The sequence below is a fragment of the Eptatretus burgeri genome, chromosome 11 (assembly GCF_056783735.1).
Source record: "Eptatretus burgeri isolate ZD-2024b chromosome 11, Ebu_testis_v1, whole genome shotgun sequence".
In the NCBI taxonomy this organism is placed as follows: Eukaryota; Metazoa; Chordata; class Myxini; order Myxiniformes; family Myxinidae; genus Eptatretus; species Eptatretus burgeri.
In genome coordinates this window covers 7,312,979-7,327,963 of record NC_140971.1, presented here as the reverse complement: position 1 = coordinate 7,327,963, position 14,985 = coordinate 7,312,979, and the positions used below count along the sequence as shown (strand labels likewise).

At 46.8% G+C, this 14,985-nt stretch overlaps 1 protein-coding gene across 3 annotated transcripts in view; it reads left to right on the top strand.

Annotated features, from left to right (window-relative positions):
• The window catches only part of MFN2 (mitofusin 2), an 86,736-nt gene that overhangs the window by 31,007 nt on the left and 40,744 nt on the right, over positions 1-14,985 (top strand). For all 3 annotated transcript variants that reach the window (XM_085845059.1, XM_085845060.1, XM_085845061.1), the window contains 7 exons: positions 207-274; positions 445-566; positions 1,110-1,236; positions 1,432-1,536; positions 1,643-1,745; positions 2,191-2,411; positions 14,787-14,942. In XM_085845059.1, coding sequence (XP_085701185.1) covers positions 207-274; positions 445-566; positions 1,110-1,236; positions 1,432-1,536; positions 1,643-1,745; positions 2,191-2,411; positions 14,787-14,942 — 902 coding nt within the window. The remainder of the gene's footprint in view (positions 1-206; positions 275-444; positions 567-1,109; positions 1,237-1,431; positions 1,537-1,642; positions 1,746-2,190; positions 2,412-14,786; positions 14,943-14,985) is intronic.

The window sequence follows — 14,985 nt, the reverse complement described above, 5'->3', positions numbered from 1 at the left end:
GTCTCTCTGTCTCTCTGTCTCTCTGTCTCTCTGTCTCTCTGTCTCTGTCTCTCTGTCTCTCTGTCTCTGTCTCTCTGTCTCTCTGTCTCTCTCTCGGCCCTCATGTTCCCTTATCCACTCTTGATTCCTCTCTTTGTAATGCTTTCCTTGCTTATCTTTTGTGATGTGAAAGACAAACTCATTGAGTCCGAGGAATGTTTTTACAGGAGGAGCTTTGGCTGAGGGATTTCAGGCTCGGCTGTTCGAGTTTCAAAATTTTGAACGGCGCTTTGAGGTGGATCAACCTTAATTTTCTTTGGGAGTTTAAAACGTTTTGTTTGTTTCTTCATTGGCTGGGATGTTCACTGCCGGGTATTGTTTGAGTTCCTGGTACTAGACCCGCCTACACATACCCCTCCTTCCCCCTCCTCTGCCTTCCTCCACCCTTTTTGTGCCCCCATACAGGAATGCATCTCACAGGCAGCTGTTCAGACCAAGTTTGAGCAACACACCTTGAGGGCAATCGCCATTGTGGGGACCATGCGGCAAGTCATGGATTCTGTACACTTGACTGCTGCAGAGCATAGGTCAGCATTTTCCGACGTTCCAAAACATCAACTTTTCAACAGCCATTTAAAAAAATATTTTCGGTGTGAAAAGTTTAGGCTCGTGGAAGAGCTCAAACACACAATGTATCAGGACCCAACAGAGCAAAAGGAACAGCAGAAAGGGAAGGGGGAAACACCAACAGTAGGGTCTTGGTGTTTCCTCTCTCTCTCAAACAAGGGATGTGTGTAAGAATGAGGGGTAGAGGGTGCAAGGGATGGACAAGAAGGAAAAATTATAATTTGAAAGTAGGTGGGCTTGGCGGTTTGTGGAGATTTAATGTGTTTAACAGTTTCGTCCCCTTCCGATGCATGTCTTGACTGGGTTTGTTCAGTGATCTTTGACAAAGATTACCCATTGAAATTCCCAACGAGAAGAACAGTGAATCAGAACCTTCCTGACATTTCATTAGAGGTAACTGCTCACCATGTCCAGTCAGCCGATGTCATGAAAATGGTCACATTTCCACATGTTTGTCCAAAACAAACAGCTGAAAATATTGACAAGCCGAGTGTATGTGGCAGGCAACAATGTGAAGAAGAGCGTGAGGAGAGAGAAGACAGAGCGGCATTTATACAGCAACAGCTGAAGCTTCTCAGCCAACAATGCCGTGACCGAATAGCGAAGCTCGCAGAGCTCGTTGAGAGGAAGGTGACGTTTCTGCTGCTGTCTTACCGATCACTACATTTCTCTCCAATTTGTCCTCTGCACTCTTTCGCCTGTGTCCTCCAATCCCTCGCTCCTGTGTCCTTCGTGCGCACTCCCATGCTCTCTGCCCAGCCCCTCCCTGCGCCCTCCTTGTGTTGAACTCCTGCAGCCTCTACATGTTTGCTTTGATTTCCACAGGTGTCGGAAGCTATGTTGGAGGAAATTCGCCGATTGGCGCACCTGGTGGAAAGTTTTCAGTGCGAGTTTCATTCCAGCCCTGTGGTTTTGAAAATTTATAAACAGGTCCCGTTTTCACTTTTTCTTTCAATGGGGATTGTAATGTAAGATTGGGGGCAAGAAAGTATGGTTTTAGTTCATTAAAGAAATGATTGATAACTCTTACTCTCAGGAATTGCATAAACATGTGGAAGATGGGCTTGGCCGGAACCTGACAGACCGCTGTTCAAACCTCGTGAACAGTTCCCTTCAGGCGACGCAGGAAGATATGGTTGGTAGGTTTTTTTTTTGTTTTTGGAGTGTTGGTGGTGGAAGATTAGTCTTGGCATTAGTTTGCAATAATTTTGAGTTTGAATGATAATTGTATTCATGGTTGGTTATATTTTGAAGTCGACCACAAAACCAAGCTGACTCTCAATCTTCAGGCATGAGGTTTATTCTGGTGTACATGTGATGTAGTTCATACTTTGTGGTCGGATTGAAAAAAAAGCATATTCCCAGAGCAGCTTTGAATCTGCACTGAATCGATTTCCATGAAAAGAGCGCTGCCAAAAGTCCTCCCAACCAAAAATGTTTGAAAAGTTGTGGAGAGGGGCAGGGCAGTGCCTTGAGCATCGGTTTGAAGGCTGATCAGAGCCATGACGGAGGGACGTGGTATGAGGCAGATGAAGAAGCATCTCCCACCTAACATGTCTTTAATCCCCATTCTCTCCATTGCAGAGATTGTTAAGCCACTGCTCCCACCATCTCAGCGCACAATGGCAGGTGCAGTGACTTCCCGCTGCTGTTTCAACCTGAGCTATGAACTGAACTGTGAGCACCTCTGTGCTGACTTCCAGGAGAACATCGAGTTCCGTTTCTCTCTTGGTTGGTCGGCCCTCGTAGCGCGATACCTGGGTCGTGATGGAGCCAGGCATGCCTTGTATTCCATACCGGGGCAGGTAAGTTTGGGAGAAAGGTTTTGATGCGGTTTGGTAAAAACGGTTTTGGGTAAGGGAGGGATGGTGTGTGTGTGGAAATTGAGGGATATTGACCATCGTCCCTAATCTGTAGCTCCACACCCCTTTGGTGTGATGAAGCCAGATGATAATGCAATAAACAATGGCTCCATTGTGAAGCAAAGTATGGGACAGAACTTTAGGTGATTCTCTAATGAAGGTTATATATTGGTGAGATAATGGATTTTTGGCCAATATATTTTTCACTAATTTTGCAACATTGTAGAGATTGTTGAGCATTGTGGGACAATAACTCCATCTTATGGGTTTTATTCAAGGTCGATGCTTAGACAAAACTTAGAGATCTATGTCAAACTCGGTGATCCAAAATCTGTTACAGCCAGATGAGAATATTGATTCAATGTTGCCCACAGTCTTCTTTTTCCTTTTGTGATGTGATTGTGATTTGTGAGGTTCCACAGCTTCTAAATCTCCAATCCCTCTCGTATCTTTGCCATTTCACCCTCCCGTGACTCTGTGACTCTTATGACGTGTGAACTATGCCCCCCACCCTCTCCAATTGCATGTCACTCCTTTGGGTATAAAGGGAGTTATCCCTGCTTCAGTACTAATAACGCACAAATCCAGTTTGATTGCGATGTTGATAAACTGAAGGTGTGCACTCTTCAGGCAAGTTGGCTGCTTTGTGGGTTCTACCGCCTCCTGTGGTCTTGCCCCATTTACCGCAAAATACTTATTGTTCGTGGGAATTATCTTTCGTGGTTTTTCTTTAAAATTTGTTTCTTGTTCTGTAACTTTCGCACACCAAACATGATTACTTTCTAAGTTTACACAGGTACAACAAGGAATATTTATTCACTGGATTTACTCCATTGGACTTACTCAATTGTGTGAACTTTCCAACCTGGATTTCTCCCAATGGCAAATCCTCCATTCTGGACTTGGTGGTGACAAACTTCTCTGCAAATGTCTCCTGCTCTTCCTCTACTCCAGTTGTTTCATCTGATCATATACTTGTGAGATTCACCATCTTTCTGGCTATTCTCAGATAGCTACCTCAAAGCCAGTGAGTCTGCAATACACTCAGGCAGACTGGTAGGGATGACCAACAGTCATCTTTCTTCATGACTGGTCTCCCATATCTACTGCCCCTGATGTTAACTCAGCCTGGGAATTCTTCCGTAGAAACCTGCTCTCTTTGAAGCACATTAGAACCATCCCTCATCTTGAATTATTCTACCCTTCTTCCCGCCCATGGTACACTGAATCCTCTGGTGAGGCAGTTGCTTTGAAACAACCTGCCTTCTCTTCCTGGAAAGCACCCAAACTATGGCAATCTCAGTTCATTCCACAAAGCCCACATCAAATGTGTCTATCCTCAAAAAAGCCAGAAAATATCTGTCCAACCTCAAGAATGAACTTTCAAACTTGTCTCCCTCCTCCTCTAAAACCTGGTGGTACCTTGTTATGCCTGTCTCTGATGTATGCTTCCCTTCCATCCCTTCCCTCTCTTCTAATGGCACCACTGCCGCCTCCGCTTGTGAGAAGGCCGAAATCCTCAATTCTGTGTTTGCTTCTAAATACTGTCCCAAACTCCCTCAATCTCTGTACCCTACCTACCCAGGGGCACCTAATTGCTTCTGGACTCTGTGTCTTCACCTCCATCACCGAAGGTGGATGGTGGCTATGTTTTCACCCCTGTCTGTCTGTGAGATATCTCAAAAAGTTATTGACAGACTCGGACAAAATTGATGGACAGGTTGGGTGCCTGACAAGGATGCATTGATTCGATTTTGGTGAAGATCTGGATCTGGATACGAGAATTTCATAGTGATTCGTCACCATTGAGAGATGGGGCCAAAAACTCAAATATATAGAAAGTCTTCATCCCCTTTCAAGATTTTCACCTTTTGTTGCCTTGTGTCCTGGAATTAAATTGCAATAAATCAGACTTTTTTCCACCTTTATTTACACATCGTAATCCACAACTTCCAAGTTAAAAACAAATTTCAGAAAATTATTTGAAAATACAAAACTAGAATATCTTGGTTGGATCAGTGTCCACCCCCGCCCCCCCCCCCGACTTGAAACAGCAATTATAAATTGGCTCATCTTCAAAATTGCACACCAAGATAATTGGCCTCCATCCATCCATTGGGACCATACTCTGTGCAGAGCGTTGGTGCTGCCTAAGCGGTCTCCTTGGCTATTGGATACAATCCTGGATCGGTCGCCACTCCGATACAGGATACCAGCAAGCTGGCACTCATTTTGCCGACCTCAGAAGGATGACAAGCAGTCAACCCCACCTGGTATTAATGAATCGACCGAGGGGATTTGAACTCAGGATCCTAGGATCCCCAGTCCACCACCCTAACCATTAAGCCAATACCAGGCATTAATTGGCCTCCACCTGTGTTAAATTGTAGTGATTCTGATTATTTCAGAATAAAAGCAGCTCTTCCTGTCAGTTTCCCCTGCTAGGTAGTGCATTTCACAGCAAAGACTCAACCATGAGAACCAAGGAGCTTTCAAAAAGAAAAACCCAAGTTACTGTAAAGGCACAGATCAGGGGATGGGTATAAAAAAAATATTTCAAAGGCCTTGAATATCCCTTGGAGCACAGTCAAGACAATCATTAAGTGGAAGGCATATGTTACCACTAAGACCCTGCCTAGGGCAGGCCGTCCCTCTAAAAGGGATGACCAAGCAAAGAGAAGACTGATCAGAGAGGTGACCAAGAGGCTGATGGCAACTTTGAAAGAGCTACATTCCTTTATGGCAAAATCTGGTCACTGTGTGCATGTGACACCAATATCCCAAGCACTCCACAAGTCTGGCAAGAAGGAACCCATTGCTCAAAAAAGCCCACCTTCCTTGAGTCCCATTTAAGGTATGCAAAAAATCCACTCTGAACATTCTGAAGCCGTATGGCAAAATGTTTTGAGGTCTGACAAAACCAAGATGGAACTATTTGTCTAAATGCAAAACGTTACGTTTGGTGCAAACCCAACAGCACATTACCCAAAGAACACCATCCCTACTGTGAAGCATGGTGGTGGCAGCATCATGTTATGGGGATGTTTCTCATCAGCAGGGACTGGGGCACACTGATCAGGATAGAAGGGAAAATGGATGGAGCAAAATACAGAAAAATCCGAGAGGAAAACCTGCTCCGCTCTGCAAGAAAGCTGAAATTGGGATCGAAGTTCACCTTTCAGCATGACAACAACCCAAAGCACACAACCAAAGCTACGTTGGAGTGGCTCAGGAACAAAAAGATAAATGTCCTTGAGTGGCCTAGTCAGAGCCCTGGCCTAAATCTAATCGAAAATATGTGGCATGAACTTTTGAAGATTGCTGTCCATCAACACTCCCCACACAATTTCACTGAACTTGAACAGTTTTGTGCAAAAGAACGGGCAAATATTTCCCAATCAAGGTGTGCAAAGTTCATAGGACCTATCCCACAGACTCGCAGCTGTAATTTCTGTCAAAGGTGCTTCCACCAAGTATTATTAACTCATGAGGGTGGACACTTATCCAACCAAGATATTCTAGTTTTGTATTCTTAATTAATTTTGTGAAATTTGTGTATTTATTTTTTTTATTTTGCACTTGGAAAGTGTGAGCTATGATGTGTAAAAAATAAAAAAATTAAAAAAAAATAAAAAAAAAGGTGGAAAACGTCTGATTTAATGCAAGTTAATTCCAGGCTATAAGGTAACGAAAGGTGAAAATTTTGAAAGAGGTTGTTGACTTTCTGTTGGCACTGTATATATATTTTTGCGGCCACAGGTACCGAGACACCAGCTTGTTACTCGGGTCCTCTGTAGAGCCGGACCTGGGGCCACCGCTCACAATTAACGTTGTGTCACGGTGGGTTGTTTTAAAACCACGTACGCCACCCAGTCAACCACGAGTTCCAGTGTCCACCGTCTAATTATGCCGTTTCACTAGAGGTTACGTGGTTACCTGAGCAGGGAGCTCACCCTCGGCAAAGCACCAATGTTATCTCGATTAGATTTTAATTAAGGCGGCCGAGCATTTTAACCGCTGGTGCGTGCCGACTATTTTTGGTCAAATCTGTGGTAATTACCTCCCAGTCTATCTCGGTTCGGACAATGATAGACCAATGGAAGGAAAGGACAAACACTGACAGGTTGGAAGTCGACAAATGATTTATTAATAATAAAATTAATAAATAGAAAGAGCTTTTTATTTTCTGGGGTAAATAAAGAATATTGCTGCTAACTCGCGCCCGCCGGCGTGCGGACGGCCACGCAACTCGAATCGCGGCACGTCGCCCACCGGACAGACAATTCTGTCGTGACCCTCTCGGAACAACGCCGGGAGCTAGTCACAGGTGGGCCTTCCGACCTCACCACAATCGTGCCAATCAGCCACCCACGGAGGATAGGGTTGTTCGCAAAACTTGACCTACCTAAGTACCCACGCGGATGGTAAACCGGGCGATCGTACCTCGCCGCAGGTCGACTCCGGACACGAGCCGCTTGGGCGGCCCGTTCCGTACTATCGGGATAACCGAGCGGTGTTATCGTCGACCTGGACGGTTCAGATTAATTACCGGGATGTTGCACCCACTAGAAACCCCTTACGTGAAGCAGGATGGAGAGTCAATAGAGAAAAGACAAAGCGAAACGGGCACAGTTCAACAAGCAAGCATTTTATTTCCCGGCACACGGAAAGCACGTATATACAGCCATACAGAATCAAAATGCACATAAAGCAAATGTAAGAGTTAAAACCGACTACGCGCACACACGGCAACACTTACACAGTTTTACTTCACAGACGGCGCCAACACACATTTACACAAAAGCAAAGGAAAGAAGCCACCCTCACAGACAAGGAGGCAGACAAGCCCGTAGGCCAAATGTGCGCGTGACCTGGAGGAGCGGCCAGGTCCGCGAGACCGGGGAGGTCTTACCCGCGTCCTCGTGACGCGTTGGCGGGCAAGCCGCAAATGTGGCCGCGCCGCTGTGCCCCGACTCCGTGCCCCTTGGCGGGTTTCGTTGGCACCACGTTTGGGGTGGGGTGGGAATGGGGCCCCTTTTTGCACTATCTCAGCGTGGGGGAAAGGGGGAATTGTTGATGCCCTGGGGGAGGGGAGTGGCTGGCTGGCTTGGGTCCCGCGATGAGACGAGCGATCCCCCACACCGCAACCTCGTCGCCGACCGCCGTCCTTCTTGCCTCGGACCCGAGCTCCCTTGCTTGCATTTCCACCGCGCGCACTCAACTCCGCCAACGCAACGCTCCTTGTCCCCAAGAGCAACCTCCCGATGACACTCTCCAAGCAACTCCAAAACCCCACTCTCTCCAATTCGCCTTGCGATCGCCTTTTTATAGGCGGCAGGAGCAGCCAATATGCAAATCTTAGGATCAGAACACGATTGGAGGCGGGGCCACGCCGCCCCCCCCCCGGTCAGCCATTGGTCGGGCAAAAATGGGCGTGAACCTCTCCTGATCCTAAAATTTGCCTATACAGATTTCACATACACACGCTTGGAGGCGGGGCCAAGCCGCCCCGCGCTCGCCAATTGGACAGAGGAGAAGTGGGCGTGAAGCGTTTCTGATCCGAATTTTCCCCTCGGAAAGGCCGCCATTCGCGCTCGCGGCTCGGTGCGTTCGACACCAATCGCCGAACGGGCCCGAGACAGCCCGACGTTCAGTGTTCACAGGTGGTGCGGGAATGGCTGTAGAAGCGATGATGTGGGATGAGGTTGTGAAGGTAAAGGCGAAGCTGGTGGTGTGGCGTCGTGTGGTTGGCGCTGTGGTGGGGATGGCGTGGTTGTTGACTGCAGGTTGGAGCGTGGTTGTAGTTGGTGATGATGGCTGGTGTGGTGGTTAAGGTGGTTGGTTCAAAATGACGACAGAAAAGAAAAAATGGCTAACTCAAGGCGTCGCAGCCCGGATGAATCACATAAATTCCCCCTATACAACGGGTTTGGGATAACTCCACATGTACCTCTGAAGATATCTCACCTGAGGGCCCTTTATGGTGTAATGCGAATTTCCACAGCTGTAACAATATATTTCAAAGCAAAATCAATCAAAATGCCAGGAAAGAGACAACGAGCAGATGCTTATCAGGGGTTGACTAACTTACAGCTAAACACAGACAAGGGTACCCAGCTGATCATTTGGAGGGGGGGGGGGAGAGAAGAATCGTCTCGCTCACGAGAAAGTGGTCGTCCGTGAAGTGAAAACGTCCTGAAATATGTGCGTGCGTGTCATGTCCGTCGCCAGCACCCGGCCTTGCCGTGTACCCTCTCGCGAACAGCCTTGAACGCCAGTTGACGTCTGGGAAGGCACCAAGATCGTCTGTCACGGGTTTAAACCCTGGTGCTGCGACACGGGCAGCTTCTCACACTTCACGAAACTGGTGATGTCCAGTGACCCACACAGTCTGTCGGTGACTGACCCACACAGTCCGTCGGTGACTGATCCGCGCCTCTTGTTGGTGACAGACTCATACCTCACTCGCCGTCGGTGCTGCTCACACCTACACGTGCACCACATGCTCGCTTGCTCAAGCACTGGGAAGGACGAATTGTCTCGTTGTTGGCGCTGGTCAGACACCCACACACACACCACACGCTCGCTTTCTTCTCCTCTTTTGCGCACTTACACCCGCTTCTTGCTCACTTCTCACGCTTACTTCTCTTGCTTGCTTCTCGGCTCGTTTGCCCGCTTCTTACTCGCTTCTCTTCTCCCTCCCTGGCTTTCTTTCGCCCCGCTTTCTTCCTCCAAATGGACCTCCAATTCGTTTTATACTGCAGGCCATCTCGGCGGGCGCAGTCTGCCCCAAGCTCACCCCGCCCCACTTGCGCACGGTTACCATGACGACCCGTGCACTCCAAAAAAAGGCGGGTGTCGGAGCTCTCGAAAGAACGTTGCTGAACAAAAATACGGGCTCGCGTCAGAGCTCGCAAAAGAAATGTGTGTAAACGTGTCTGTCGTAAAGAAAAAAGCTTCCCATGAGAGAGGGGATCTATTCTTTACCCTCCTCAATGCATCACATTTAAAAATCCCATTTGACATGGGGCTAATCTGAACATGCATTTAAGGAAATAACTGTCTGAGGACCTGGATGTGTGGATGCACAACATTATCATAAATAATTATTTTGACAAAATATCTGCATTCATCAGACCGGATTCTGAAATCCGTAACCATATATAATATCTATATATTAATACTGAAGGACCAATTTTGTGCTCCTCCTAGCAGTTGCGTCACGTTTTTCTCGGTACTGTGACCTGGACTGAAAGAAACTTCGTACCTGGAAGAGTGCATCGCACATCGTGCCAATAGTCAACCTTCAACTCTGAAGCAGAATAAACACTTTTCGTTTTACATTCGTTTACATGGTGACGTGTGACGTCATCACTGAGAGGCGTCAGGACGTCATGACATCATCGGTCATTCGCTGACGTCATTACGTCTGCCGTCGACAGACCGTTACCGCTGAGAGGTGTAATTTCACTCCTCGAAAATATCGTCTGCAATGTAAAACCCTCTTCTACACATGCTGACTACCTCAGAATGTGAATTTGGCACAAAAATGTCACAAGAAACATCGTATTTATATATTAATACTGAAGGACCAATTTTGTGCTCCTCCTCGTGGTCGCGTCACGTTTTTCTCGGTACTGTGACCTGGACTGAAAGAAACTTCGTACCTGTAAGAGTGCATCGTACATAGTGGATTAGGCGGGGTTGAGTGTGAGGGGTGGACGGGGGCTGGGTCCTGGGGGCAAGTGGGGCGGGGAATCAAGAGACCTGTGTGTGTGTGTGTGTGTATGTGTGTGTGTGTGTGTGTGTGTGTGTGTGTGTGTGTGTGTGTGTGTGTGTGTGTGTGTGTGTGTGTGTGTGTGTGTGTGTGTGTGTGTGTGTGTGCGCGCGCGCGCGCGTGTGCGGGGAGTGAAGAGGCGGGGGCGGGGCTGGGGTAATTAAATTTTTGGGCGGGGGTAAGTAAATTGAAGGTGGAGGGGAATGGGGCAGGGGCGGGGGATGAGTAGGCAGGGGCAAGCACGCCCTGTCCAGTCCATGTCCCTCGAGTGTAGGTGAGGGTGGTTGAATGAACGGAATCTGTCTATGACGTGGTTTCGGCTAGTCTATATATACATATATATATATATATATATATATATATATATATATATATATATATATATATATATTTGTATACACATAATAGTTGTGGGCAAAAATATTGGCACCCTTGCACTTTTTTCAAATAACTCACAATCTTCTCTAAAAATATGTTGAAATTGACAAAAGTATTTGGTCTCCACAATTTTTTTATTTTTTGTATACATTGTCGAGGCTCGTATGAGAGCTAACACATGCACAGCAAGGGAGCATGAGACAAGAGGGGCGGGAGAGGGAAGGACAAAACAGTGGGGAACAGAGACATTCGGAGATCTGTGGAAGGGAGAGGGATGGGGCGGGGAACACGGGGTAAACAAGATGGACATTACAGGGACTTTGAAGGCGGTGGGTGTGGGGTGGATTAACGGAGATAGAAAAGATCGAGGTTTTGGATGGGGGAAGATAAGAGGTTGTGGTGAACGGCTCTTTTGAAGGCCTGGAGGGAAGAATGGGTCTGAAGAGTGTGTGGGAGTTTATTCCAAAGGCGGGGAAAAAGAGGAATAAAAGAGTGAAGGTGAGCAGTGATTTGTGATTTTGGTAGTTTTACCAGAAGGGGGTTGTTGGCGGACCTTGAGCGCCCTGCAGAAATATGGGGGGGGATATATCGTAGACAGAGCAGGAGGGGAGGGGGGCAAGACCAAGAGGAGACTATAGAAGACAAAGACCACCGACCTGCCTGCGGTGAGAGAGAGTGAGAAGCCCAAAGACTCAGCCTCATCACGGGAGATACCAATGATCCTAAATGCCTTGGTTTCCACAGCGTGAAGCCGAGAAAGGTGAGAGGCAGGAGTACCAGCCCAGAGGGGAGAGCAGTACTCCAGCAGGCTGCGGATGAAAGGATTCTTTATTTCACTGTTAATATTACAGAACCTTTGATTTTGATTCAGAAATTAATATATACTTTTAAGTCTGGAAGTCTGGAAGCCTGGAAGTCAGCCAACATCACCACATTGCATAAAATGGTGCAAAAAGCAATCTCCTTAACTGCAGACCTATCGGCTCACTTCTCATCATCAGCAAGGTCATGGAATCTATCATTGCAGTTGACATAAAATAATTCATTTTCTCCAACGGCCTGATCTCAAATCTTCAGTTCAGTTTTCGTCCTAGTCATTCTCACTTGGACATGCTTCTTACACTCTCTCAACAATAAATGGAAACCCTCGCTCTCAGACATGATATCAGGACCATCTCTCTGGACATATCTCATGCTTTTGATAGTTTTACACCTCACCTTGATGTCCAAACTCTCTTCCTTTTGTGTCCAATGACACCTCCACACATGCATCACTGACTTCCTCCACTCCTCTAGTCAGTGTGTTGTAGTTAACAGGATCCTCTCACCTCTGGGATCTTCTCAAAACTGGACTGCCTGAAGACAATTTATTTGGCCCAGTCTTGTTCTTTACCTTCATCAATGATCTTTCTGATTCCTTGGAAATTCTGTTTATCTCTTTGCTGACTATTCAACCCTCTGCCACATCATCTGTCATCCTTCAGACAAGCCGGCAGCATCCTCTTCCCTCTCTTCAAACCTTGATGGAATCGGCAGTTAGTCTAACATCTGGTCTTATTGGTAAAATGGGGGACATATTAGAAGTTGTTTAATATTACCTATTGGAGTAAGTGTAATGTAATTCCCATAAGAGATAAAATGTGTCGTTTGGATCTCTTCTCGCCCGCCACCCCCGCGGGATGCGTGATCACCCTCATGGGATGTTATAAAAGCACAATCACCACACATGTGTTGGGGGTAAAGGGCAGTTGGTTGGCGGTGAGGTTGTTTTCTGCCTGCTGATGTCTGGTGCCTGCCTGGTTCTTCGTGGTTCTGTGGTGTACGGTGGTTTGTCCTTCGGCTTCGTGGCACAAGCCACATTACAATAGAGAGCCGGTGCACTGTGAATGTGACGAGGGAAGCACGTAATGCATGACACGGACCATCACTTCACTTGTCCATGAGCACCCAAAAAAGTGCCCTTCACCACACGTGCGAGTGTTGTGTGCAGAGCAGATTTTCTCGTGGTCTTGTCTTCTCCTTTCTCTGTCCCGTGTTTCCCCAAATAAAAGAGCTAAGGTGTACAAGTTAAGCCAATGTGGATCCGAGAGTGCGTAGTGTGTGATTTATTAATTATCATTCGTTACTTGGTCGTGTGTTCTGGAACTCTGATTCGTGGCAATTTTACCCAGTGAACATGGAGATATTTTTGTCCCATACCCGCGGGCGGGATAACCGTCGTCGAATGCAGGCAACCTCTGCAATATTTTCAAGATGGCCTCCAAAGACAGACACCGACTGGGCAGCCTCCATTGTTTAAGTTCTTTCCTTGGCCATTCTGAACTTTTGACTGCCGACGAGGCATTCATTCGCAGCTTGATGAAGTACTGCTCTCCCCTCGCATTGCCTTTCTTGATGCCATGGAAAGCAAGTCCCTCAAAATCATTGGGATCTCCAGCAATGAAGCTGAGTGTCTCGGCCTGTTACTTTCACGTCGCAGACAGGTTGGTGGTCTCGCTGTATTCTACTGCCTCCTTTTTGGTCTTACACCCTCTGTCCTCTCGGCTGTGTCCTTCCTAGGTTTCTGCAGGGGTGCATACAGTCTGTCAGTAACCCTCTTCTTGTTAATCTCCCAAAATCTAGGCTCACTACTCTCCTCCACTCATTTAGTCCTCTTTTTTTTTTTTCTCTCGTCTGTGGAACGAATTTTCATTCTGTTCAGTCCCATTCTTCCCTGCTGGACTTCAAGACAGCTCTTCATCATTATCTCAAGGTTGACAGGATGGCCGAGAGGTACGCCCACTTGCCTCTAAGCTGTCTAGCTTGGGTTTGAATCCTGACCCAGCTATAAACTGTCATCCCGGTGTTTCACAGGCAGGGTGATTCATCAATGTGCGTGCCGTCCCTCGGATTAAAGTTTAAATGGGAATTGCATCTGCCAGCATTCATTGATGGACGTCAAATATCCCATAGTGTCCTTTGTGAAGAGTATGTGAGCTATCGCCCCATCACCATCAACAAATTACAAATTCCTGCCTTAGCAAGCAGATGGCATTGTATCAGCGGCACAGCTGCACCCTTAGTCAATGACACCACCCCACAGCCTTGTGCTGCATATGACCATAGAAGAAAAGCAATATCTCAGGTCATTCCTCATCCTTGCTCATCAAGCCTGGTGTTTACAGTTAAGGTCGCTTGGCTTTACGGTTATGGTGGTTGGCTTAAGATCTTAGTGTCTGGAGTTCGAGCCCCTGTATACCATTAGAAAACATCAGGTGGGTTGACTCAACCTGCCATCCTTCTGAGGTCGGCAAAATGATCACCAGCTTATTGGAAGCAGGGCACTGCATCAGCGGCACAGCTGTGCTCTCAGCAATGATGCAACCAGTAGTGATAGGCTGCATACGAAGTGGTGATCTCTTCAACCCCAAATGACCCCATTCCCAAGTACACCTCTTCACCAGGTTATTGTGATTTCCCCCCCCCCTTCCTCACTCTTTTTTTTGTTTGTTGGTTTGTTTATTTTCTGTTTCATCCCCACTTTCCTCTTCCTCATCGTGTTGTTTCATTCACCTTGTGTGTGAAGCTTGTTCACCCCCATGTTTCCTTCTCCCCTCCCCTTGATTGTACTCCCACTTGTATTCTTCTGTTGGTATTTCTCCCTTGTTCCATTCCATTCTGCTCTAACTCTTCCACGAGCTTCAACTGTGTGTGTGTGTGTGTATGTGTATGTGTATGTGTGTGTGTGTGTGTGTGTGTGTGTGTGTGTGTGTGTGTGTGTGTGTGTGTGTGTGTGTGTGTGTGTGTGTGTGTGTGTGTGTGTGTGTGTGTGTGTGTGTGTGTGTGTGTGTATATATATGTATGTAACAGGAGGAAGCACTGCTCTCTTTGTGTGCGCAAATGTTCAACCTTTAATTTTTGATGTCATGTTCTCCAAATTGTAGATTGCTTATGTGTTTATTTCCTTCTCTCTGATGGTGATGTCAACCAAGGCTGTACAGTATCGTTTCGTATGAATAGTCAATTAAGATCTTTAAAATAAATCATTCATGTTTGCATTTTCATTTGGCCATGTCTATGAAAGCATTTTCTTTGTTCTTATTCTTTAATAATTGAACATACAGTATGTCAAAATACTTTAAAACTTGTGCTTATATAATATATATTTCCATTCCATATTGCAGGTTGCACGTGGTCTGGCTTTGACTCCTGTTAATCCTTCGCTTCCTGCTCCACCCACCGGGCCATTGAGCCAAGAGGAGCTGATGGTTTCTATGGTTAAAGGAGCTGCTGCCCCGCTGGCTAGCACATCAATGGGTATTATCATGGTGGGGGGTTTGGTAAGTCGAGCCCCCTCACCCCGCTTTGCTTGGCCTCTGAACC